The following is a 24,443-nucleotide window of genomic DNA, read 5'->3' as shown; positions in this document are numbered from 1 at the left end:
AATAAGTCTAAGTTAAAAAAAAAAAAAGTAGTCTAAGTAAGAATTAAGGAAACCACTCATTTCAGATGCACGTGCCAAGTGCAGCAGGGAGCAGGATGGTGAACACACCAGGATGGCAAACTCAGTTCCAGAAGAGTGAAGTCAACAAATAAAGCAAACTACCAAACATCCTGCTCTACCAGGAAGCCTTCCTGGGTTGTCCGTTCCCTACAGCCCTCTCTGGGCCCCACTGTCTCTGCCAGGGCCTCTCATGGACTGGCTGATGCTGGTGAGCTTGCAGGACACCTGGGGGAACAGGATGCTGCCTGGGGCAGCACAGGGTGTAGGGTTTGCCCCATCTACCCCCACCTCCACCCCCACTAGTGGCTCCTCCCCTGGATACAGGGCACTCTCTTCTGGTTCTGAGGGTTCCATCCTGGCCCTGAGCACACTGTTGTCCCCTTGAGGCCAGCTTCACTGACCAGGGCCTTGCTGGCTACCCTCTGTGATCTCCATACCTGGTACAGCCACTGGCTAGCACCAGGGAGGATGGGTGCTGGTCACTTCCTACCCACAGGCTGGGGTAAGCCATTAACTCTATGGACACACAGAATCCAGACTCACAGCATCCTCAGATCTTCAAATCATGAACTCATAGTACTGTCAGAGTCAGCAAATCATAACACTGGACTGCAATGTCGGACTGAACCAGGGGACCCAACGGCGGTGGGCCAGAGGCATCACCATGACAGGAATGAGAGAAAGCAGAGTTCACTACTTCATTAAGGGAAAGAGCCCAGATGATGGTTTTCTGCTGCCACCCTGCCACAGTCAGACTTGGAGATCATGCAGCAGAAAGAAAAAGGCAAACTAGAAGGGGGAACCCAAGAAGCTTCATGGCTCTATGTCCAAGCCTCTGACCCTTGACCTGTGTGTCTGCAGCCCCTAGCACGTGCTCCCTGGCGCAGCACAAGGGTGTGTGCCCTTGGCCCTGAATCTGCAGCATGTCCCTTCTCTGCTTCCTTCCTTCAGAGAGTCCCTCTCCCTGGGTCACTTCTGGGCTGAGGGTGTTACCGCTGCCCAGTGATTTTTTTAAATCACAGCCCAAAGGATTAAAAGTAGCTTTGTCATTAAAAAACAATGACAAAAATGAAGAATTGTAACATTTCATTAGCACAGAATTTTAGCACCCAGTGATGCAAAGTCTACAAACCATGCAGAGATATCTCAGGCCTATAAAAAATCTGATTCTGGGACTTCCCTGGTGGACCAGTGGCTAAGACTCTGTACTCCCAATGCAGGGGGCCGGGTTCGATCCCTGCTTGGGTAACTAGTTTTCCCATGCTGCAACTAAAGATTCTGCATGCCGCAATGAAGATCGAGAATCCTACACACAGCAACTAGGAGCCAGCGCAGTCAAACGAATCAACAAATATGAAAAAATCTCTTGCTCTAAAGTTAAGAGGCTTTATAGCCATAGACTTTTTGAATTAAAAAAATAGGAGATTTCAATCTCCTTTTCATTCAAAACTTAGTTTCAAAATGTAAGTTCAAAAAAGTATCTAAGAGTTCTTGGCTCACAGCTACTAGAGTCCAGCAGCCTTGACATTGAATCACACTCTGGTGATCTCTGGGCACTCATCCAGCCCTCGCCGTCTCCCCCCAGTTTGCCCAGCTCAGGCTTACAGCCCTCAGGACAGGCCAGGAATCCACTCAGCTTCAAGGCCAACAAACTGGATGAAGACTCTCTTAATGGCAGCTGCCAGAGGAAAGCCCCTCAACCTGGGCTCCTCAGCCCTCTACCAGGCCAACTTGTTCCTGTCCTGGAGGGTCCCGCGAGGCAGAAGACAAGGTGTGTGACCATCACAGGACCCTTGGAGAAGGAGTGCCAGCCCTGGCTCCAGGTGTCCCCCCGGCTGCCCCAGCTGCCCCCCTTCGCCCGGCCCCAGGCCAGGCCCGCTCTTGGCACCAGAACCCACACCCGCCACGGGAAATGACAGAGCTCCCCTGCCAGGGGCTAAATCTGGGATCTGGCCACTGTGCATCCTGGCCCTGCCACTCGACCTCCAGCGCCTGCTGGGAAGGCCCCTTCCCTTCCTGAACTGAAGGACCAGCCGCCATGGTCAGTGGGCTGTGGGTTGGGGGGGGGTGGATAGAGGCCTCCTGGGGAGGGGCAGGTGGGCTCGTGGGGTCTCTCCCAGCAGAGAAGGTCCTTGGGCCTGTGGAGGGGTCAGTGAGTAGGGGGACAGTGGGAGGCCTGGGCTCAGGCCTCCGGGACGGGCAAGGTGGGGGGACGGATGACAGTGGCCCCCTGCCTCTGTGCCCTGGCGGCAGCGAGGATCTGCTGGGCCCGGCAGGGCAGGACCACTGAGGCAGGGAGCCTTTGGGGGCCAGGGGCCGAAGCTGGCTTTGTCCCCAAGACACTGCCCTCGGCGAAGCCTCCCTCCTTTCTCGTGGACGATGCAGGCCTGGAGGACCACCGGGCACAGCCGGGGATCTGCGGCTCACTTCTGGTCTGGACTGTGGGACCGTCTAGCTGCCCCTTCTGGGGAGACCCCAGCTCTGACCTACCTCCCCCCCTGCCCCTAGTCCCACCGGAAGTTCTCTGCCCCCCGGCATGGACATCTGGGCTTCCTCCCACACAAGAGGAGCCGCCGGCACCGCGGCAAGGTGAAGACGTGGCCTCGTGACGACCCCAGCCAGCCTGTGCACCTCACGGCCTTCCTGGGCTACAAGGCGGGCATGACGCATACTCTGCGGGAGGTGCACCGGCCTGGCCTCAGTGAGTGCTGCGTGGGGCCCTGCCGGGGGCGGGGGCCGGGCAGAGCACCCCGGACCTCCGGGAGATCTGGAGGCCCTTCTGATCCCAGGAGCCACAGCTGGGCTCACGGAGGGGGAACAGCCCCAGAAAGGGTCAGACGCTGACCGCTGGCCACGCCCCCAGAACCCATCTGTCATTGCCCCTGGTTCACAGATGAGGCAATGGAGAAGTTATGAGCTGGGATTCAGGGCAGGCGCAGCAGGATACCTTTGGTCTTGAGATTATCGTAGATTCACGTGCGGTTTTAAGAAGAATGCCACGTACCCTGAAGGTTTCCCCAATGGAACCATCTCCTGTAACCCTGGTACTATGTCACAGAGAGTGACATGCAGGATTCTCCTGAGTAAGATGTGTGTTTATATAGTTCTGTGCGGTTCTGTCACATGTAAATGCACGTACCCACCGCCCTGAGACACTTCATTCCCACCAGAGTCCGTCCTGGTGACGTTTTTACAGCCACAGCTGCTACCCCCAACCTCCTGGTGACCCTCATCTGCTCTTCATCTCTTCTGTTGTATATATATATTTTGCCTCAGCACAAGGCTGGTAGGATCTTAGTTCCCTATGCATGCTTAGTTGCTTCAGTCGTGTCCAACTCTTTATGGACTGTAGCCCGCCAGGCTCCCGCATCCGTGGGATTCTCCAGGCAAGAATACTGGGGTTGCCATGCCCTCCTCCAGGGGATCTTCCTGACCCAAGGAAACGCGTCTGTTACATCTCCTCCATTAGCACACAGCTTCTTGACCACTAGCGCTACCTGGGAAGCCCCCCTGACCAGGGATTGAACTGAAGAAAGTTCAGAGTCCTAACCCCTGGACCGCCAGGGAAGTCCTCTAATATATGGTTTAAAAGTACACTTCTTTGGATCAGCCTCAGTAACACCATCTATAAAACTGGGGGTCTGGACCAGTCGTAAGTTTCTCCTAGAGCTGTCTGTACTCCACTGTAGGAGGCCAGCCCAACCCTCTGGGGGAAACTGCCCAGGCTGTGGCTCTCCTGGCCCTCTCCCGGGCAGCCTGGTGGGGAAACCGAGGCAGGAGCAGGTCAGGCCTTGCCTGAGATCCGAGTCAGAGCTAGTGTGGACACCTATGGTGGGGTCTTGCCCGGCAGTGACTCCACGCACAGGGCAGAGCACGGAGAAGGGCAGGGAGTGGGGAGGCTGAGGGCTTGGGGCCTGGGGCCCTGTGCACGGGGCCTCTGTCCGTAGCAGCCCTGGGGCTGTGGTGCTCCATGCTCTCGCAGGCGGGTGGGACTGTGGTCGGCTCCTCCACCCTTCTCCTCCCCATGGGACACGGAGGCCCCCCCTCCATGTCTTCTCCGTCTCTGGGTTTCACCCAGAAATTTCCAAGCGGGAGGAGGTGGAAGCAGTGACAATTGTGGAGACACCGCCCCTGGTGGTGGTGGGTGTGGTGGGCTACGTGGCCACCCCGCGGGGCTTGCGGAGCTTCAAGACCATCTTCGCAGAGCATCTCAGTGACGAGTGTCGCCGCCGCTTCTACAAGGACTGGTGAGGATCATTCCTGCAGAGTGGGCGGGTGCGGGGAGGGGTGTCACAGTGAGCAGAAGGCAGGGAAGGGGGTGTGTGTGTGGTGCCTTCACTCCAGGAGAAGACAAGGACTAGGGGCTGCAGAGGAAGCTATTAGCAGAAAAAAAGAAAGCAAACATTCTCCACCTCGAGGCGATGCATGTCAGAGCTGGTTCTGAGCTTCCTAGCAGCCAGGGTGAAAAGGGAAATGACAACTGACAAGCTCATCAGAAAGAAAGGCATCTTTAGGTCTCAAATCTTCCCTGGCATTAAGTCTGGAAAGGGAAGGCCCCCTCCCTGCCTGAGGACCCTCACAGACCCTCCTTCCATATGGATGTAGAGGCACCGTAGTCTCCATGGGAGGTGAGGGTCCTGGGCCCCAGTGTCAGAGCAGGCTGTGTGACCACAGGCAAGCTGATGGACCTCACCCCACCCTCTGCCATACATACACACACACCACAGACACCATCACACGGGAACAGGACAGGTCCCCGCGTCGTGGGGCCGTCATGAGGATGAGATGAGCAGCGCGTGTCAAGTGCTCAGCACAGAAAGAGGCTGGCAACCGCCACCTGGCCTGTTTGCTGTTGCAGCTGTGATCAGCTTGCTCCTCGCCCAGGGGCTCTGATCTCTGTGAACCTCAGTTTCTTCATCTGTAGGATGGGGATACTGATGTCCATCTTCCAGTGTCCTGTGGAGGGTTAGGAATGACGGGGCTTGGGGCCTGGCCAGTCCTGGCTGTTCACTTTAGAAGTGGGCTCAGCAGCCGTGGCCAGGTGGGCATGTGGCCGCAGGCCGGCTGGCACGTCCCATCCCGGGGCTCCTGCACGGCTGCTTACTCTCAGCTCCAGGAGGCAGGGAGGGTACCCACTTTACGGAGGAGGAAACTGAGGCCTCGAGGGTGGGACCTCTGTGCTTAAAGAGGGCGACCGGAACTAGCCCAGGGACCCCAGGGGCCCAGCAGTGCCTCCCCTGGAAAGGGGAGGAGGGCGGAGGGGGACATCTAGCCTGTGCTTGGTGGGCTGTGGGCAGTGGAGGCCACCACTCTCGCCCCACTGAGCACCTTGTGCGCATGGCTCAGGCACAAGAGCAAGAAAAAAGCCTTCACCAAGGCCTGTAAGCGGTGGCGCGATGCCGATGGCAAGAAGCAGCTGCAGAAGGACTTTGCCGCCATGAAGAAGTACTGCAAGGTCATCCGGGTCATCGTCCACACCCAGGTCAGCCCCCACCCTCTGGTCCACACTGGCTAGTCAGTCCAGCCCCCAGGCCTCCCCTCCCCCAACCGGGCTTCGGGGAGCCCTCACAAATGTCAGCCTAAAAATACCATGAGCCCTGGGCACAGGCCCAGGGTGCTGGCTGACCAGTCGCGCAGGCCGCTGGCAGCCTGGGGCTGGTGTGATGGGCGTCTGTGCACTCTGCAGGCTGCGGGACACCGGCCACACCAGCATCAACCAAGGCCCCGGAGGCCCCGGGTCTCCTGCCCTGCGGCAGTGTGGGGGGCTGGGGCCTCCCTCTGGGCACATGTGCATGAACCCCATCTATAAGTAGGGTCCAGGTAACCAGCAGCTTCCGCCTTATTCTGGAACATTCGTGGAAGCCTTCCAGGCCCGTGGCGGTGGCCCTCCCCACCTGCCTCAGTTGCTCTCACACTTGCAGTTCCCGGTTATGTGTGTCATTGGTTAACCTGTCTCCGTGCATGGACATGAACTTCACCGGCTGTAACTTCCTCTCACTGCTGCGCCCCCAGCAGGTCGTCCATTAGTGCTGGTTGAGCCCTATGCTGTGACCTAACCCAACCCTGCTTCTGCCGGGGAGGTCCCCACAGCCTGTGCCTCACGGGGCACAGAGAGGTTTAAAAGCATGTGTCTGACCACATCACCCCCCACACTTGGAATAAATCCCCAGCTAATCCCCGTGAGACCTGCCTGCTCACCTCTCCCCATCCTGAACCTTCCTCCTTGTTCACCATGATCCGGACACACTGGCCCTGTTTCTGTCCCCCTTCCCCCAAACCAGGATCTTCCCTGCCACAGGGCCTTTGCATATGCGGTTCCCTCTGCCCTAGAAGCTCTCAGATCTTCACCTAGTGGATCCTTCTTGTTTCTGATGTCACCTCCTCAGACAGGGCCTCCTTGACCCCCCTCACATGCAATGACTGTCTCCTCCACCCTCTATTCCATCACAACACATAAGCCTCTCCAAGAGTTTTCTTGGCTTCTGTTCCCCAGTTGGTTGGTGGCTCTGTGGGGGCCAGGACCCTGTCTGCCTCATGGCAACCTGTGTCCCCAGTCCCTCACACAGAATGGGGCATGCAGCCACACCAGAGCACAGGGTCATCTGCTGAATGAATGCGTGCATAGAGGCCTGCCAGGGGACACCAGCTGGCCATGCCATGTCTACAGGTGGGGGGGGGGGTCGGTGTGACTTTCTGGGAACCAACCGGCCATGTTGCATCTGCCAGATGAAGCTGCTGCCCTTCCGGCAGAAGAAGGCCCACATCATGGAGGTCCAACTGAACGGCGGCACGGTGGCTGAGAAGGTGGCCTGGGCACAGGCCCGGCTGGAGAAGCAGGTGCCCGTCCACAGCGTGTTCAGCCAGAACGAGGTCATCGACGTTATTGCTGTCACCAAGGGCAGGGGCGTCAAAGGTAGGGCCGCGTTGGGGTGGTGGCTCCAGGAAGGCTGCCTGGAGGGGGTGGGGACCAAACTGGTCTCTAAGCCACCAGCCCCTCCCGCCTGCAGGCGTCACAAGCCGCTGGCATACAAAGAAGCTGCCGCGGAAGACCCATAAGGGGCTGCGCAAGGTGGCCTGCATTGGTGCCTGGCACCCTGCGCGCGTGGGCTGCTCCATTGCCCGGGCTGGGCAGAAGGGCTACCATCACCGCACGGAGCTCAACAAGAAGGTGCGTACGCAGGTCTGGTGGGGGGATGTCCATGACCACACCCTGGGGACCCAGACATCTGCCTGGCTCCTGAGGCTCTGAAATGCCTCCTCCAGCGCCTGGCTCTCCGCCCGTGTTCTCATGGGCGTGGACATCTTGCTGACCCCAGAAGCCACCTGCCATCCCCCACGTGCCCTGTCCTGGCAGATCTACCGTATTGGCCGGGGGCTGCACACGGAGGACGGGAAGGTGGTTAAGAACAATGCCTCCACCAGCTATGATGTGACCGACAAATCCATCACGCCGCTGGTGAGAGTGGGCGGCCGAATTGGCTGAGGGGTCTGGTGTGTGTGTCTGGGGCAGGCTTCGGGGGCACCACTCTCCCCAAGAACTCAGGCACCAGCAAGCCGCCGCCAGGTTGGACCAAACCTCTGCCGTTTCCTGCATCCTCAGCGTCTCCGCTGCAGACAGCATGTCCTCCAGCTGCTGTCCCAGCATTCGGGGTGCAGCAGCTCCGACTCTGACATTGGAGCCAGGCTGCCTGGGCTCACACCCCAGCTGCGGGATGTGGCAGCTGTGGGGCTGGGAGCAGTGACATCACCCCCCACCCCTAGCCTCAGTTTCCCCCTCTGTAAAATACAGAGTTTTAAATAAGACAGTCGCAGGACGGACTTAGGGTCTGGCTCAGAGACTGTCCTGATGTGGTCTAGAGTGTCACCCCAGGCCAGTTCCCCTAGTTTTCTCAGCCGCCCCTAAACCCAGAGCCTCTTTTCTGGACCTACGTTCCCTCAGGGCAGCTTCCCCCACTACGGGGAAGTCAACAACGACTTCGTCATGCTGAAGGGGTGCATCGCGGGCACCAAGAAGCGGGTCATCACATTGAGGAAGGTCAGTGCCAGGTGACGAGCGTGGAGTGGGAGCCCCATGGGCTGTGGAGTGGGTTGGGGGCAGGGGGCTGGCCTGCCCAGTCCTGCAGCCCGCTCCAGGAGGGCAGGGTGGGGAAAGCAAAAAGGGAGGGGTTCTAACAGAAGGTGGGTGAGTGAGACCCTCCTGTGTGGACTGGGGGTGACAGGAGGGGCTGAGTGGGGACCTCCCATCTTGTTGTTTTCCCTCTCCCATGGGCCCCAGTCCCTCCTGGTGCACCACAGCCGCCAGGCCCTGGAGAACATCGAGCTCAAGTTCATTGACACTACCTCCAAGTTTGGCCATGGCCGCTTCCAGACAGCCCAAGAGAAGAGGGCCTTCATGGTGAGCCCATCCACCTTGCTCTCTGGGGCTCAGACCCCACATCCCATCTGCCCCAGGGTGGGCATCTGGGGCCCGCATGCCCCTGCACTCATCCACAGAAGGGGCTTTCAGGGGTCTAGTCCTGGGCACGTGGTCTTGCCGGAAAGGAAGCAGGGGAGGGACCGGCGGGAGGGGGCGCGGGGCTGGCTCGGAGAACCCAGGCGGCTGGTGAGACCCTGTGACTTAACCCTCCTCCTGTCCCTCGCCCCCCAGGGTCCCCAGAAGAAGCATCTGGAGAAGGAAAAGCCGGAGACCTCCGGAGACTTATAGGCAGGATGGGACGGAGGGGGCCTGGAAGAAGCGCGGCGCAACCCCCGCTGGTGCCCTAGTCTAATAAAAGCCAGAGGCAGTTCTTCCGCGGTGTCTCAGAGTTGGGGGGCACGGAAAGGCTGGTCAACAGCCGGTACTCCAGGGCTTAGAGCCGGGAAGGGAAGAGAGCTGACATGTCTCCCGGTTCTCTGCAACCGCCGCCAGGTGGCGGACGCGGTCGGCTGCGCGCCCTGCGGCTCGGGGCGGGGCCTCGGGAACCTCAGAGCCAAGGTCCTGGCTGGTGGGCGGGGCCAGCTGGAAGATGGAGGGGGCGTTTCCTCGGAAGGGCCCTCCCGGAGGCGGAAGTCGAAGCGCTAGCCTCGGGGAGGGATTGGACCACTGAAGGGGGCGGGGCAGTGGGAGGCGGGCCCTGCGAGGGTGTCTCGCGTCCCCGGACGTGATTGGCTGCCTGGGGGAGCTGGGCCTCCGGGCGCCGGGGCCGGGTGGGGATCAGAGAGGGACTGGTTCTCGCTGGGCGGGCACAAGCGGCGGGTCCTGAGTCTGTCCTCGGATCCGTCGGAGGCGTCGCCGTGCGGTCGTCCCTCCGGCGCCATGTCGTTCTGCAGCTTCTTCGGGGGCGAGATTTTCCAGAACCACTTTGAGCCGGGTACGATCTGTAACTTCTGGGAGGACAGCGGGCCGGGCCGTCGCTGCCCTCCGGGTGGCGGTGGAGCCCCAGGAACGCGGGACGAGTGTGGCCGCGAGGGGAGGAGCGCATGCGGGGCAAAGGCTATATGGAGGAGGGAGGAGTCTGGGGGGCCTGGAGAGAAGGGGTTCCCCAGGAGAGGGAGACACTGGAGAGAGCGCAGGCCTTGAGTGCGAGCGTGGCCCTTTCCGGGGAAATCTGTGCGGTCAGGATAAGCGCGGGTGGCGACGCCTTTTGGGGTATCCGGGTCAGGATCGGGACTTTAGAGGGACGCGCTGGAAGGTCCTGTCCAGGAGCAGCTCCTGTGACTGGCTCCCTTTCCTTGGGGCATCGCCCGGTTATGACCCCAGCCCTTTCTCCTCCGCAGCTCCCCAGACCTGCGGGGTGAGCTGGAAAGCACAGAATGTCCTGTTGGGATCCAAATGTAACTGCCTGGGTGCCTCCCCCGCCTTCTCAGGGGGCCCAGGGTTGGGTAACCAGGCCAGGCTCCCAATGGCCAGTCAAGTTTGACTGGACAGCCTGGGCCAGCTAGGAGGGGTGGAAGGTGGGGGGTGAGTGGTTGGTTGGGGCATGGCTACCCTCAGCCCTGGCCCCAGGCTTTGAGAGATCAGGTGAATCACATTCTGGGCTGTGCTGCCTGGTCATAGACTAATTTGGTAAAAGTGTGTCCACAGGCAAGGCTAGAGCTGCGACCTACCCCTGGGCAGGGTTTCTTGGATGTCAGCTCTCTAGGGGGCTGGGCTGTGACACCTGGCGTCTCTGTGAGCCAGCTGCGACATTAGGACCCTCTGGTTGTGGGACTTGGGGTTGTCCTCCAGCTACTCAGCCACACTAGAAACCTCACTTCCACAGCACCTCCTGGTTCCTCTTTTCTTTCTCAAGTTACTGGTAAATGCTGAGTTGTCATGGACTCCAGGGTAGACTGTCTCTAGGCCGGGCAGGGGGCAGAAGGTGACTCAGTACCCCTTGAGGGACCCCCAAGCAGTTTCCTGTTCTGCAAATCAATTTTGCAACCTTTCTCCTCCCCTCCTCAAAGTGATCTTTTGGGGATAGTTTAAAACCCATTTTTCTCCCTGCCCCTCTGTCTTCCTGGGCCCTCTGTCTGGACCGGAAGTGTTTTTATTGGGATCTTTCTTTTCCTGCTTGGAGAGCAGGCCGGTGGCTGGGCATCCAGCTCAAGGCTTCTTTGGGCAGAGGGTCAGCCGTGTGGGAAGGGAGGTGGGCTAGTGGTGGTGGGGCCTGTTTGTGTGTTTGGGGGGGCAGAGCTGTGTCCTCATCAGACTGCCTGGGTTCCTTCCTGACTGCACACCCTGTAGCTGAATGTTTTGTATGCCTGTACCTCAGCTTCCTCATCTGTAAAATGGGAACATTTGCGTCACAGGGTTGTTAAGAAGAGCCAGTGAGATAAGTGTGAAAAGTGACTCTCCTGGTCTCTGGCACAGGCTCAGAACCATTCAACATGAACTCCATGCCGTGTATCCCCCACAGAGTCGATTTCCAGGCCTGTGGGCGGTGGGTAGGTGCGTGGGGAGGATGTGCAGCCCACCTAGTAACCCGGGTCCTGCTGTCCTCTCCTGGGGTCTCACCCAGGATTTGGGAGATCACCCCTGAGGTGCTGGAGCCAGCATCTCTGCTCTTGCCTCCCTTCCACCCCAGGTATCTACGTGTGTGCCAAGTGTGGCTATGAGCTCTTCTCCAGCCGCTCCAAGTACGCACACTCGTCCCCGTGGCCGACGTTCACCGAGACCATCCATGCTGACAGTGTGGCCAAGCGGCCAGAGCACAATCGGCCTGGAGCCATAAAGGTGGGTGGTAGCAGCAGGGAGGCAGGGGAGGGGTGTTGGCCAGGGGGACCCGGAACCAGCCCCTGCTTCCTGCTGCTCCCCCTCAGCGGCAGGGGCCTAGCGTCTGTCTATTCCAGGCCTCTGGCCTCAGCCTGGGGAGCTGCCACCCCAAACTATTGGGAGACCCTCGGGGCTTGGTGAGGACAGGGAAATAACGGCTTTCCAGGGAGGCTGTGGGATGAGGCCTACATCAGTTACCTTGGGGAATGGGCGTGAGGACCCCCGGTGTGGGGGCCATGGCTGTAGCTGTTTTCATGGCTGCCTTGTCTCCCCAGGTATCCTGTGGCAGGTGTGGCAATGGGCTGGGCCATGAGTTCCTGAACGATGGCCCCAAGCGTGGACAGTCCCGCTTCTGAATTTTCAGCAGCTCCTTGAAGTTCATCCCTAAAGGTGCGCTTGCTTCCTGGCACCTGGGCACAGGCCTGTGTACACTTTAGAGGGCCAAGGGTACCCTGTTCTTGTTCATTTATGGTGACAGAGGGTGGGGGCACCAAAGCACACTGCCTAGGTTCTGCCCAGGGCCACTGGAGGGTGGCTGCGGGGCAGGGACAAAAAACAGCTGTCCTGCGTCCCACGCCGGTTGATCACATGCAAGGCAGCACAGAGGCTGAGAACCAGGGCTGTGTGGCTGCAGGCTTGCTTGTCGGCCTGTCTGAGCCGCCTCCTCTTTCATGTAGTGGGCGTGATAGCAGAGTCTTCTTCACAGGCCTGTTGAGACTGGCTGCCCTAAAGTGCGCTGGGTCCTGGCATGCAGTAGGAGCTAGCAAATGTGTCCTTGTGTTGGCACTACTCATCATTGGTAGACATTTAGGGGCCATTTTTCATTTGTGTGCATTTTATCTGAGCTCCTTGGTGGCTCAGACAGTAAAGAATCCTCCTGCAATTCAGGAGACCTGGATTTGATCCCTGGGTTAGTCTGGAGAAGGAAATGGCAACCCACTCCAGTACTCTAGCCTGGGGAATCCTATGGACAGAAGAGCCTGGTGGGCTACAGTCCATGGGGTCACAGTCGGACACGACTGAGCAACTAACACTATCTGAGCCCAGCCTCCTCTCTGGCCCTCTGCTCTCTGCCTCCCCAGCCGCCCTCTGAACTTCTCTGCACTCTTTGTAGCTCAAGTGCCTCTCCTCGTTTGCTGCCCACAGGACTGTGGCCAGCCCCAACTCAGTTTTTGTTTTTTAAATATTTATTTCTTTGGCTGCTCTGGGTCCCAGTTGCGACATACAAGCTGTTACTTGTAGCGTGTGGGTTCCAGTTCCCCAATCAGGGATCGAGCCCCGGTCCCCTGCAGCGGGAGCACAGGGTCTTAACCTCTGGACCACCAGGGAAGTCCTCCTAGTCTCAGTTTTATTCTCTGGAAAATGGGGTTGCTAATAGCACCTGCGTGTTCCCTCACTGTGGTGGTTAAATGGAGGTGTCCGTAAGGGCCGGCATGTGATGAAGGTTTGATAATACCTTGTCCTTCTGTAGTTATTTGTCCTCCAGGACGTGTAAGGAAGGATAGACTCTGGGTTATCCTGCAGTCTCAGTGGATGAACCGGGCACATAGATGCCCCCAGGCTAGGGGTCTGGGTCCTCCTGGCCTCCCTGAGCTGCAGGCTGGAGACACTGGGATGGCCCGGGGAGTAGTGTCAGACCTGTTAACAGCGACTTGTTTTTCTCTCTCCTTCCTCATTTCTTTTAGGCGAAGAAACCTCCGCCTCCCAGGGACAGTAGGCAGGCTGCCCATACCCAGATCAGGTGGACACCGTCTGATGCCACCCACCTCAGTCGTGGAGCTGCAGACATTCAGAGCAGGGGTGTCTGGGTTGGGAGAAGGGGTAGCTGAAACCTCAGGAAGACTCCCGAGCCCTTGGCTCTGAACAGGCTCTTGCTGGGAAGAGAAGAAGGCTCACACTCGGCTGCCAGGACGGGCCCTGCTGTTGCCTCACACGGGGTCTCGGGGTGTGGACTCCAGGCCTGGTCTATCTTTGGATGATGCTGCAAGCCCCACCTTCCTTTCCTCTCAGCCCACTGCCCCCTCGCTGCCTCTCTGGACTCAACCCATGGGGCCCAGCCCTGAGATGGCTCCGCCCTCACCAAGGCTCTTGCCTACCTTCTCCAGGCTGTGCCAGGAGATAGGATGCAGACAGGGGTGGCCCTGCCAGCTGCCCCAGCCCGGTCACTCTATGATTCTCTCTGGCTAAACCCTTGCAGGCGGCCAGAGTGGTGATGACCTGTGACCCGCTGGGGGAGCAGGCAGAGGGGATGGACTTTGACCTCGGTTACAGGAGGAGAAATCCCGAACCCGGTTGCATCATCTGTGCAGATGCAGCTTGCCTCACTCGGGCTTAGGAAAGCAGCTATTGCTTCATCACCTTGACAGTGTGAGGCTGGGGACCCTGAGCTCACAGCCTCCCATCAACCCCTCCCTGTAGACAGTGAACAAACCTCACTGCATGTGCTCTGAGGTGCCTGCCATCAGCGGGGAGGAGGGGTAGGATGAGGCCCCTTCCACCTTGAATCCTCTCTAGAGTAATCAGGAGGAGACCAGTAAACAAATGGAACCCAGGCTTGCTGTCTTTATTAACAACATCAGGAATTACAGGATAGCTGCTGTCATTGAACTGGAAGCCTGGAATGCATGGGAGTCACTGGATCCCAGGGCAGCAGGGCCAATGGTGGCTCACCGTGCCAGTCAACAGAGTCAAAGCAGCTGTCAGAATAATCTGACTCGCACAGAATTACAGAGTCGGCCAGTTGGGCAGGGTGCTTCTCAAAGTGAAGTAGATTGGAAGTCTGATCTCGATTGATCTGTATGAGCAGAGGTCTAACTTGAATCATAAAGATGATTTCCTCCTTGCCATTTCCTCCTCCAGGGGATCTTCCTGACCCAGGGCTTGAACCTGCATCTCATATGTCTTGCATTAGCAGGTGGGTTCTTTACCACTAGTGCCACCCGGGGTGCCCTGTATGAGCAGAAGTCTAACTTGAATCATAAAGACAGACACTAGACTCCTCTGTCAATTCACAGGCTTGAGCCAGTTTGTGCTAAGTCACTCAGTCATGTCTGACTCTTTGTGACCCTATGGACTATAGCCCACCAGGCTCCTCTGCCCATGGGATTCTACAGGCAAGAATACTGGAGTGGGTTGCCATTTTCTCCTCCAGGGGATCTTCCCGACCCAGGGATCAAACCCACGTCTCTGTCTCCTGCATTGCCAGGCAGATTCTTTACCCACTGAGCCCACCTGGGAAGCCCTTCAGCCAGTTTGCATGCCCAGAACCCTTTGAATGAATCAGAGCCAGCTGAGTGGTCAGCAGGAACCTCTGGGCTCCAGGGCCAGGAAGGACCTTGGACTTTGCTCACTTCTCCCAGCACCCCTAGCTCTGCATCCTGGCTAGGGTGACCCCTGAGCTTGAACTTGGCCCAAGAGCAAGCTGGCCTCCTGGGGCAAGCTGGGCCCATATGTCCAAGCCATGCCCCTGTGGCTGCCCCTTGGGCTCAGAGCTATAGCACAGTGGGCTGGAGGGCTGGGCCTGGGGATGGTGAGACTTATAGGGGAGCTGTGACTGGCAGTGCTTGATGCCTGCACCCCAGGGGCCCCATGCTCATTTGTACAGGGTGGTAACTGGGGGCTGGCAAGCAGTGTTCTGGGAGGAGGGGAGTGAGGAGGGTGAGCACCAGGACCCCAAGGTCCCCTCATACTGCGAACCTGGAAGTGGATGGCTCCTGACAGTGTTTCTACCAAGGGCTGGGTGGAATCACAAATCCACCCCAGCCCCCTGTAGGATTGCATCATAACCTCTGGCCTGCAGCTGCAGTTCCTTCTTGAAAAACAAAAGGCTTTTTGAGAGCCCATCCCCCTTTGCCCCCTACCCGTTCCTGCTTCTTTGCCAGGTGGAGGCCTCGGGACACAGCGTTTTGAGCCAAGGGTTGCATTCAGGGGCAGACAGCTCCGGTTGCTCTGCCAAACCCAGCCAGCAGGCCTGGGCATTGGCAGGGCAGGGCACCTCGGGCAGGGGACCAGTGGGACTCTGCTGATCCCCAGCCTGGAGGTGTGAGTGGATGCAAAGTCGCTTCAGCCGTGTCTAACGCTATGCAACCCCAGGACTGTAGCCCACCAGGCTCCTCTGTCCATGGGATTCTCCAGGCAAGAATACTGGAGTGGGTTGCCATGCCCTCCTCCAGGGGATCTTCCTGACCCAGCGATTGAACTTGAGTCTCATATCTCCTGCATTGGCAGGTTCTTTACCACTAGCGCCACCTGGGAAGCCTGGAGACTGGGCTCAGTGAACACAGAGCAGATGACTGAATTGATGATGCCTGGGGCTTTCGCTCATCCAAGGCTTTCGTTTCTTCTGAGTGACAAGTCCAGTGCCAAGGAGAGCCATGACCCTGGTGAGGGTGCTACTCGGGTCCTGTTGGTAGGTCTCAGGACCTCCCAACACCCGGCATGCATGTGGGCAGGGGCCGCACGTGGAAGGTGCAGAGGTCCGTGAAGGTCACCACCACGTGCCCCCACCCCATCCCAGGCCCTGCTCGGGGGGGCTGGCGCTATGATCCCCTTCCGAGTCAATCGGTCTTCAACGTCCCCTCTGGGAGTGGGCCCAGGGACCGTGCGCAGTGCGGACCGGCAGAGGCCGCTCAGGCCCCAGGAGCGCCTGAGCAGGTCTGAGCGGCGCGGCACTTCCCCGTGGCGCCGCCGGGGGCGCTGCGGCAGCAGCTTCGATGGCTGGGCGGGTCCCCGCGCCTGGCTCCCGCCCGCGCCGCGCTTCCCCGCCGCACCCAGGAGTCAGCTCCCCCATCGTCCCGGTTTCCAAGACGCGCCGGCTCAACAAGCCAGTGTGCCACAACCTCCACCACGGGCAGAGGACTCCTGGCGTCCGAGGGTGCGGCGGAGGCGGCTTTGGTGGGCTTCAAGGCATTTACTGCTCGGGGTCCAGTGGCTGAAACCCTGCACTTCCAATGGAGGGGACCCAGGTTAGATCCCTGATCAGGGAACTAGATCCCACGCGCTGCAGCTAAAGAACCCGCATGCCACAGCCAAGATCAAAGAGCCCACATGCCGGCAACTAAGACTTGGTGCAGGGAAATAAATAAATAGTAAGAAATAAAAAGTTTCTGGTTGAGACTTCCTTGGCAGCCCAGTGGTTAAGACTCCTTGCTTTCAGAGCAGGAGGCAGGGATTATGCTCTGGTGTGGGGAGAGCAGTGGAGAGCGGTGGAGGCCCATTGTGCCCCTTTCTGGAGTCCACAGAAGCAGACAGAGCTGGGGGCTGGGAAGATAGTGACTGATCCCTCCCAGCCCCAGCCAAGCCCCAGACCCTTCTCCAGGGCGTTTGGGTGGGACCCACCTGCTCTGATGTCCCCAGTCTCCTCTCTGGGGCCCTTCCACACCTTCATCGTACCTGCTGGCCCACGCTGTGTGGTTAGTCGCTCAGTGTCTGACTGTGCGATTCCGTGGTCTGTAGGCCATCAGGCTCCTCTGTCCATGGAGATTCTCCAGGCAAGAATACTGGAGTGCGTTTCCAGGTCCTCCTCCAGGGCATCTTCCCAAGACAGGGATCAGACCAAGGTCTCCCGCACTGCAGGAGGATTCTTTACCGTTCGAGGGGGCACCAATTCCTGAGGTTCCACCTCTCACCTCTGTCTCTACAGACAGCTCCCAGCTGTCCCCACCAGTGTGGTCTTTGAAAAATAATCATCAGACCAGGTAACTTCCCTCAGTGGTTCCCTCATGCTCTGCCTGCCAAGGCTCCGCAGAACCCCCTCTCTGGCTTGATCCTTGATCCCTGACTCCATAAGTGGTAGCAGAGTTATTTATTTATCGTAACTGTGTTGTTTTTATTACGCACATCATCTGCACCCAAACCCCCTGTGCCTGGGCCTCTAGACCAGGCAGATTCCACTCTAGAATGGTGGAATCTCATTCCCTCGATCTTTCCCAGCATCAGGGTCTTTCCCAGTGATGCTGTTTGCCTCAGGTGGCTAAAGTATCAGAGCTTCAGCTTGGAAAGATTGAGGCCAGGAGGAGGAGGGGGTGACAGAGGACGAGACTGTTGGATGGCATCACCTACTCAATGGACATGAATCTCGAGCAAACTCTGGGAGATCGTGAAGGACAACAAGGCCTGGCGTGTTGCAGTCTATGGGCTCACAAAGAGTCAGATACAACTGAGCAACTGGACAACAACAATCTCTTTCCCTACCCCAAAGAGTGAGCCCTGAAAGGGGGCTGCCTCTAGCAGCACCAGATGAATGTGCATCAAACCACACTGCCCCTGCTTGCTTCCTCTGTGGGGGCCACATAGTCTCAGGATGAGTGAACCACACATCTGTGTGAGTGTATCCATGGCCTGGGGCAGGCAGGAACCCCAGGACCACTTGCCACCCTACCCCTGGCCCTGGACTCTGCTAGAAGAGCTTAGGGGTAGGACGCGCAGGGAAGATGGTTGGTGAGGTTCTGGCAGCAGACAAGAGAGGGGGCTGCCGGGGAAGGGTTACCTGCTGATAATCTCCTTCCGCCCCAGCCCCTCAGCTCCCCCAGCACCTGTGTCTAGGTGTGACTTGCTCCTTGTAAAACCGTGAAGATTATCTGTGTTTCAGCCTCTGGCTTCATGTCTTATCATGTTTCATCTCCAGTCAGGAGGTTTACAAGCTCCTGTCGGCTTCAAAGGGCTTGGCAGCTGCACTGCTAGAGGCTGGAGCAGAGATGAGAAGGGCCCGTGGGCTCTGCTCCCTGAGGTGCCATCTGCCCGCTGCTGGGGGCTTTCTGGTCCCTTAGTCTCGGGCGGTGTGGGACGTTTGTGCTTCGTCTCTGAGGCCGGAGCCTCTGGGGTGCACCTGGAAGTTACAGGACAGGGAAGCCAGTGCCAGAGGAAGGACAGTGCTGACCGTATGGGGACAAAGGTGGAGTCACTGTTCTCTGAGGAGGGTGTGGCCGTCAGGCTTGAAGTTTCTGTTGTCCAAGCAGGGAGTTTGTCACTTAGCGGAGGGTCTGGAGGGGAGCAGAGCAGAGTGCAAGGCATGTGTCCAAGATGCTAGGCCCTGGGCCTCTGGGCTCTGGGTCTTCCCAAGCCCCAGTTGAACAAGCCTGGCTGAATGCCCATCTGCCCGTCTGTCTGGCCAACTGCGGGCATGGGGTGTTTCCCCTGGAAGCGCAGGGGGATGGGTGTGAGGGGCTTGGGCCTCCGTGGGGGGCTGTTCCCTGGCCTTGCTGGCTGTGAGTAGGTCACTGGTGTGCAGGGAGGTTCAAACTTGGGGCTCTCCACACAGGGCAGGGGATGGTGGCAGGGGCCAGTGTGCAGGCCTCTGAAGCCTCTCTTGTCCGTGTGCACGTGAGCATGGTCCCGGCCCTTGCAGAGCATGGGCTTCCTGAGACTGCACTAGCCCCCCAGCTCTTGATGGAATGTGTTCAGCCCATGGGGGCCCCCTTCAGGGCACAGACAGACTTGGCCACAGAGCCCCAGCAGCCTAACGTGGGGGTTCTTGGATGACTCCTAGGCTTCCTCAAGGCTCCGAGAGGCCGGGCATGTGGCTGTGAAGCTGGAGAAGGTGAGGGGGACAGAGGGAGTCCTGTTTCTGTGGGCCCCCCTTTCTCCTCTCTTTAGACTCACCTGGGGTCTAAAGGCTGTTACCAGCCCTCTCCTTTGTAAGGCTGGGACTCCCAGCCTATGAGGACTGTTATAAACGGAGCTGGGCCAGGCTGGTGGGCGGGAAGCAGTTTGCAGGGCCCGCTTATGCGTCCTGGGCTTGGAGCCCCGCCCTCTCCTGGGGAAGCAGGGCCTCTTTCTGCTGTGCCCACCAGGAAAAGGGGAGAGGGGTGAGGGTGGCTGGAGGCAAGCTGGGGCCATCCCGGCTCGGGAGTCGGGTCTGGCTCCTCCTGGCAAACCCCGGGGCCCCAGGCAGGCTCGGTGCATAAGTGTGAACATGCAGCGTGTCCGCACGCCTAGGAATCCTGTCTGCCCTGCAACCATTTCTGTCCTTCTGTGTCCTCACGTTTAGCTGGTCTCTGGGAACAAGATCCTGCTGCTGCCGCTGTGTCGCTTCGGTCGTGTCCGACTCTGTGACCCCATGGACTGCAGCCCACCAGGCTCCTCTGTCCATGGGATTCTCCAGGCAAGAATACTGGAGTGGGTTGCCATTTTCTACTCCAGGGCGTATTCCCGACCAGGGATGGAACACGGCTCTTTACCACTAGTGCCCCCTGGGACACCCTGGGACTAGGGAGGCCCTTCCTCTCCAGCCCTGGTCCCCGGGAGGACAAATTAAGAGGTACTCAGGGCTCCCAGGGTGGGAGCACCTTCAGGGCTCCCCTTCTTGCGCCAGAGTCACTGTCACGTGCCCACTGCCTCCGCATCATAAAGAACTTGAAAGCCAGGCACCCAGAGAGGTGGGGGCTGGTGTCGTCTCCGCCTCTTAAAGTAGGAGAGTGAAGTTCAGAGAGGCTGGCTACCTGCCCAGGTCACACGCTGGGAGGGGCAGAGCTGGCCTGAGCCCGCTGTCATCGTCATCGCCGAGAAGCCTTGCTGCCGGCTCTGTGCTGCGCGGCCCCCTCCCCATGGCCTCCTGGCCCTCACTCCCTACCAGACTGAGCTGGGCTCTGGGGGTGGGTGGGGTAGGTGGGGAGACGTCGCTCAGGGGCGCCTCCCTGGGAAGGAAACCGCATCCTCTATGTGCTCGGGCAGACCCGGCATCTGAAGTGGAAAAACCCCACACAAATCAAGGACAGCTGGGCCCACCCTCGGCCTCAGCCCCCTCCCCTCGGCTCCCCTCGCAGACTGAGGAATCCCAGAGGGCTGTGGGTCTGGGGGGTGAGGGTGTGGTTCTCAGGGAGGAAGTTTCTGGAAGCCCCGCATGTGTGAAATCTCCCCCAGCTGTGCCCCATGGAGGGAGGGACTGAACGGTGTTATTAATCATTTTCCAGAGCAGAGCTGCACACCCTGTGATACTGCCTCTGGGGGCCTGGGCTGGGGTGGGGACAGCCTGGGTAGGAGAGGAGCATGGAGGAGGGGGATCCACACCTAGACTGTCTCAGACACACATGCAGTCAGTCACTCAGCCACTCAACAAAGGGTCGTGAGCACTCACCACGCTTAGGCATGGAGCCACAGAAGGGATCAAGACTGACTCCATCCCTGGCCTTGCAGAGTGCATGGGTAGGTGGAGGAGGTAGATGGGGATCAAAATCGCCCGCAGGGAAATCATTACCGTCTGCGAAGGAGACGCAGACACAGCTGGGATAGCTGGCTCATAGACCTCTGAGGCCAGGCTGGACTGTCCATCCACCACGACCTTGCTCCTGGGACTCCCTTCCTGGGGTCACCTGCTCTGGCCCTCCCCCAGGGATGCTGTGCGCTTGACCCAGCTCAGTCCACCTCCTCTTCCACACGCTCCCTGCTCAGGCCCTTCTGCCATATTAGATCCAACTCCTCTGCATGTCTGATGGCTGGCCAGGGAGGGTAAGCAGATGGACTCTTGCCTGGCCCCTGCCTGGGCAGGGCACCCAGATGAGGTGAAACAGGAATTGAAATTGGGCCATGCGGAGCCCTCAAAGCTAAGGGGTTCCCGGGGAGATCAGACTGGACAGAAAGGCCTGGTTGACCTCTGTTTTTTTCTGGACAGGAAGTGTGACCAGACAGGGCAGCAGTTAAGCCACTCTCTCAGGGCACAGTGACAGCCACTCACCCTGAGTCCCCGTGGCCTACTCTTCTGGGGCCCCAAAGTGACTTTTCACCATGGGGCTTAAAGGGGCTGATCCACCCTCCCTAGGTCACACAGCCAGTGGGGAGCTGGGGCTGGACTCTGATGGCAAGGCAGGGTGGAGGGGCCACTCAGACATTCTGGGGAGGAGGGAAAGCAGCAGCCCTGAGGTTGAGTACAGAGACATAGATGCTGAAACTTCCATATTTAACCTTCAAAAGGACTCTTCAGGGAGTTCCCTGGTGGTCCAGTGGTTAGGACCCGGCACTTCCACTGCCAGCTCCTTGGTTCAGTCCCTGGTGGGGGAACTAAGACCCCACAAGCTTCATATAGTTAAAAAAAAAAAAAATGAAAGAGGACTCTTCATAAAGGGATAAACATAGTTACCATTTGACCGGGCAATTTCACTCCGAGGTATACACCCAGCATAAACGAAACTTATGCTCATGTGAGATTTTGTAAATGAACGTTCACAGCAGCATGATTCTCAGTAACCAAAAGGCGGGAAAAAGCGCAAGTGTTCACCAGCGTGGACCAGCCACAGAGAGGAGTATTATGCAGCCACGAAAAGAGCAAAGCACTGGCACTCACACCACAGTATAAACGACCCTTGAACGCACTATGCTGAGTGAAAGAAGCCAGCTGCAAAAGGTCATATAATGTATGATCCCATGTATGTGATACGTGGAGAAGAGGCAGATTCAGAGACAAAAAGTAGATAGTGGTGGCCAGGGGCTGAGTGAGCGGAGAACTGATGCTTTTAAACTGTGGTGCTGGAGAAGACTCTTGGGAGTAACTTGGATTACAAGGAGAGTCAACGAGTTCATCCTAAAGGAAATCAGTTCTGAATATTCATTGCAAGGACTGATGCTGAAGCTGAAACTCCAATACTTTGGCCACCTGATGTGAAGAACTGACTCACTGGAAAAGACCCTGATGTTGGGAAAGATTGAAGGCAGGAGAAGGGGATGACAGAGGATGAGATGGTTGGATGGCATCACCGACTCGATGGACGTGAGTCTGAGCAAGCTCTGGGAGCTGGTGATGGACACGGAAGCCTGGCGTGCTGCAGTCCATGGGGTCGCAAAGAGTCAGACACGACTGAGTGACTGAACTGAACTGAGCTTCTAACAGGTATGGGATTTCTTTCTGGAGTGATGAATATGTTCTGGAATTCATTGTGGTGATGGTTGTATAACACTGAATTTGCTGAAAACTGTTGAATTTGAGAATGGTGGCCAAATTAGATGGCCGAATTGCATGGTACAGGAACTGTGTTTCAATGAACCTCTTCCTTCAGAGTCAGGATGGAGTTTTCCACTTTAGGGACCAGAGGTCTGGCTGGCAGGAGCCTGAGGGCAAGCTCTAGAGGAGGAGGAGGCTGGGACCCACCTCCTGGGACGGCCTTGGCTCTACACGTCCTCCACCCCCCCACCGGCTCCCATCACTGTGCTCTCTGAGGCTGAGCCTTCCCCTGGCCGACTGGGATGCTGTCCTGCCACTTACCTCACCGTCATCTCTAGAAATCCTTCCTCAGCCCCTCCCTCCACTCCCATCCTTCCACTGGCTGGTCTTTATTGAGTGCCTGTCAGGTACCAGGCTCCATGGGGTGCTGGGGATACACTGGTGAACAAACATCCCAAGGCTGCCATCCTGGATGTCCCCAGATCTGCGCCCACCCCTCACCTGAGAGGGCTTCCCTGATGGCTCAGATGGTAAAGAATCCGCCTAAAATGCAGGAGACCCAAGTTCGATCCCTGGTTTGGCAAGATTTCCTGGAGAAGGGAATAACTATCCACCCTGAATATTCACTGGAAGGACTGACGCTGAAGCTGAAGTTTCAATACTTTGGCCACCTAGGATGTGAAGAGCTGACTCATTGGAAAAGTCCTTGATGCTGGGCAAGATTGAGGGCAAGAGGAGAAGGAGATGACAGAGGATGAGATGGTTGGATGACATCACCGACTCGATGGATATGAGTTTGAGCAAACTCCAGAAGAGAGTGAAGGACAGGGAAGCCTGGTGTGCTGCAGTCCACAGAGAGTCGGACACAACTTAGTGACTGAACAATGACAACTCACCTGGGAGCCAGGTGGTGGGTGGGGATAGGGGGTCAGCTGCCAAACACTGAGCAGACAGTTGTCCCTGGACATCACTCCCCAACCCGCAGCGTGTTCAGCGTCCTGCTGTTCTTGGCGAATTCTTCCTGGAAAGTCTCCAAACAGGTGTGTGTGTGTGTGTGTGTGTGTGTGTGTGTGTGCGTGTGTAGGGCAGGGACTAAGGGAAAGGCATTCCCAGGGGGAGTGCAGCCAATGCCTAGCCAATGCTGGTGCTGGGGCAGGGAGACAGAGGGGCCACCAGGGTTTAAAGCTGGAGTTTGGAGCCCTGAGAAGTGGTTGCTGAGGTTGTGGGTGGGTGCTGCAGGTGGAGCGGGCGGCTCTAACGAGAGCCAGACTGTCTGGAACAAATCCTGTTTTAAGCTAGACCAGAAGAAGAACTTCCTGTGGCCCTGCGTGTGCTGGCATGCGCCTGAGATGGTGCTGTGGCAACACTCCGACCACGGGGCTCCTGGCTGAGTCTTGCCTTGACAAGCAGGTGCAGGTATGGCATCTGGGAACTGGGCTGGGGCCCTGGTCAGTGGTTTTCACCCCTTGGCTCTGCAGGTGGGTCGTGGAGGCCCCTGCCCCGGGGGAAGTGCTCCAGGGGTGCTCTTAGGTCTGGATACTATTAGGCCCAGGAGCGGCCCATTAACCAGCAGAAGCTGGGGCGTTGGTCTCTGGGCACTGGCTGGGGGAAGCCTGGCCTCTTCGAGGAGTTTATGCCCACCTGCCCCAGCCCTGAGGCCAGGAAGGCTGGGGAACAGGCAAAGGGAGGACACAGGTTCCATTCTGTGTTTCCCGGGGGCTGGCTCGCCCTCTCCTGGCCGGCCTTCCTTGTGCTGTGCTAGGGGCTCAGTGGGCCTGGGGGATCAGAAAGCTCCCTGAGTGTCCAGCGCCCAGCAGGTCTCTACTGGGATGGGCCCTGAGTCTCCCTGCCCCTCAGAGGAAGCTCTCTCAAAGGACACCTGCTCCTTCTGGTTTCCCCAGCACAGATATGTCTCCTGAATCCTTCACATCTCCAATACAGCCGCTTCACCAGCGTCAGAGATGGGTCACTGACATCCCAGGGGGACACCGGGAGACTAGGCTGCACATACAGACAGGTGGAAAGGCTCAGGAGACTGAGGTCTGAACTTCACCGGGCCTGTTTCCCCTGAGCATCTCTCCCAGACTTTAAAATGGTAATCAACTTGGCTAGTCCTCTCCAACCGCCCTGTCTGTGACCCTGGCTCAGGGCAATAGTAAACCCATTGTCAACAAGGTGCGCCGGGTTCCCGCCGCAGACCTCCCACCTTCCCGGAGCCCCTCTGAGCACCAGGACCGGAACCGCGAGCCACCTTGACCGACTTGCTCCGCCCGCGCACCT

The 24,443-nt window shown here is 58.3% G+C and overlaps 2 protein-coding genes across 2 annotated transcripts; both read left to right on the top strand.

Annotated features, from left to right (window-relative positions):
- Window positions 1,979-8,850, top strand: RPL3L (ribosomal protein L3 like). The gene is made up of 10 exons (XM_018040702.1): window positions 1,979-2,101; window positions 2,569-2,761; window positions 4,139-4,307; window positions 5,407-5,542; window positions 6,787-6,973; window positions 7,068-7,228; window positions 7,415-7,516; window positions 8,000-8,095; window positions 8,336-8,455; window positions 8,708-8,850. Exons 1-10 carry the CDS (start codon window positions 2,099-2,101, stop codon window positions 8,762-8,764), a joined length of 1,224 nt encoding a protein of 407 aa, XP_017896191.1. The 5' UTR covers window positions 1,979-2,098; the 3' UTR covers window positions 8,765-8,850.
- MSRB1 (methionine sulfoxide reductase B1) lies at window positions 9,202-13,845 on the top strand. Its single transcript, XM_005697399.3, has 4 exons — window positions 9,202-9,410; window positions 11,106-11,254; window positions 11,569-11,683; window positions 12,979-13,845. Exons 1-4 carry the CDS (start codon window positions 9,356-9,358, stop codon window positions 13,008-13,010), a joined length of 351 nt encoding a protein of 116 aa, XP_005697456.2. The 5' UTR covers window positions 9,202-9,355; the 3' UTR covers window positions 13,011-13,845.

This window comes from Capra hircus, chromosome 25 (genome assembly GCF_001704415.2).
Source record: "Capra hircus breed San Clemente chromosome 25, ASM170441v1, whole genome shotgun sequence".
In the NCBI taxonomy this organism is placed as follows: Eukaryota; Metazoa; Chordata; class Mammalia; order Artiodactyla; family Bovidae; genus Capra; species Capra hircus.
The sequence above is the reverse complement of the archived record's forward strand: the minus strand, read 5'-3'. Positions and strand labels throughout refer to the sequence as shown.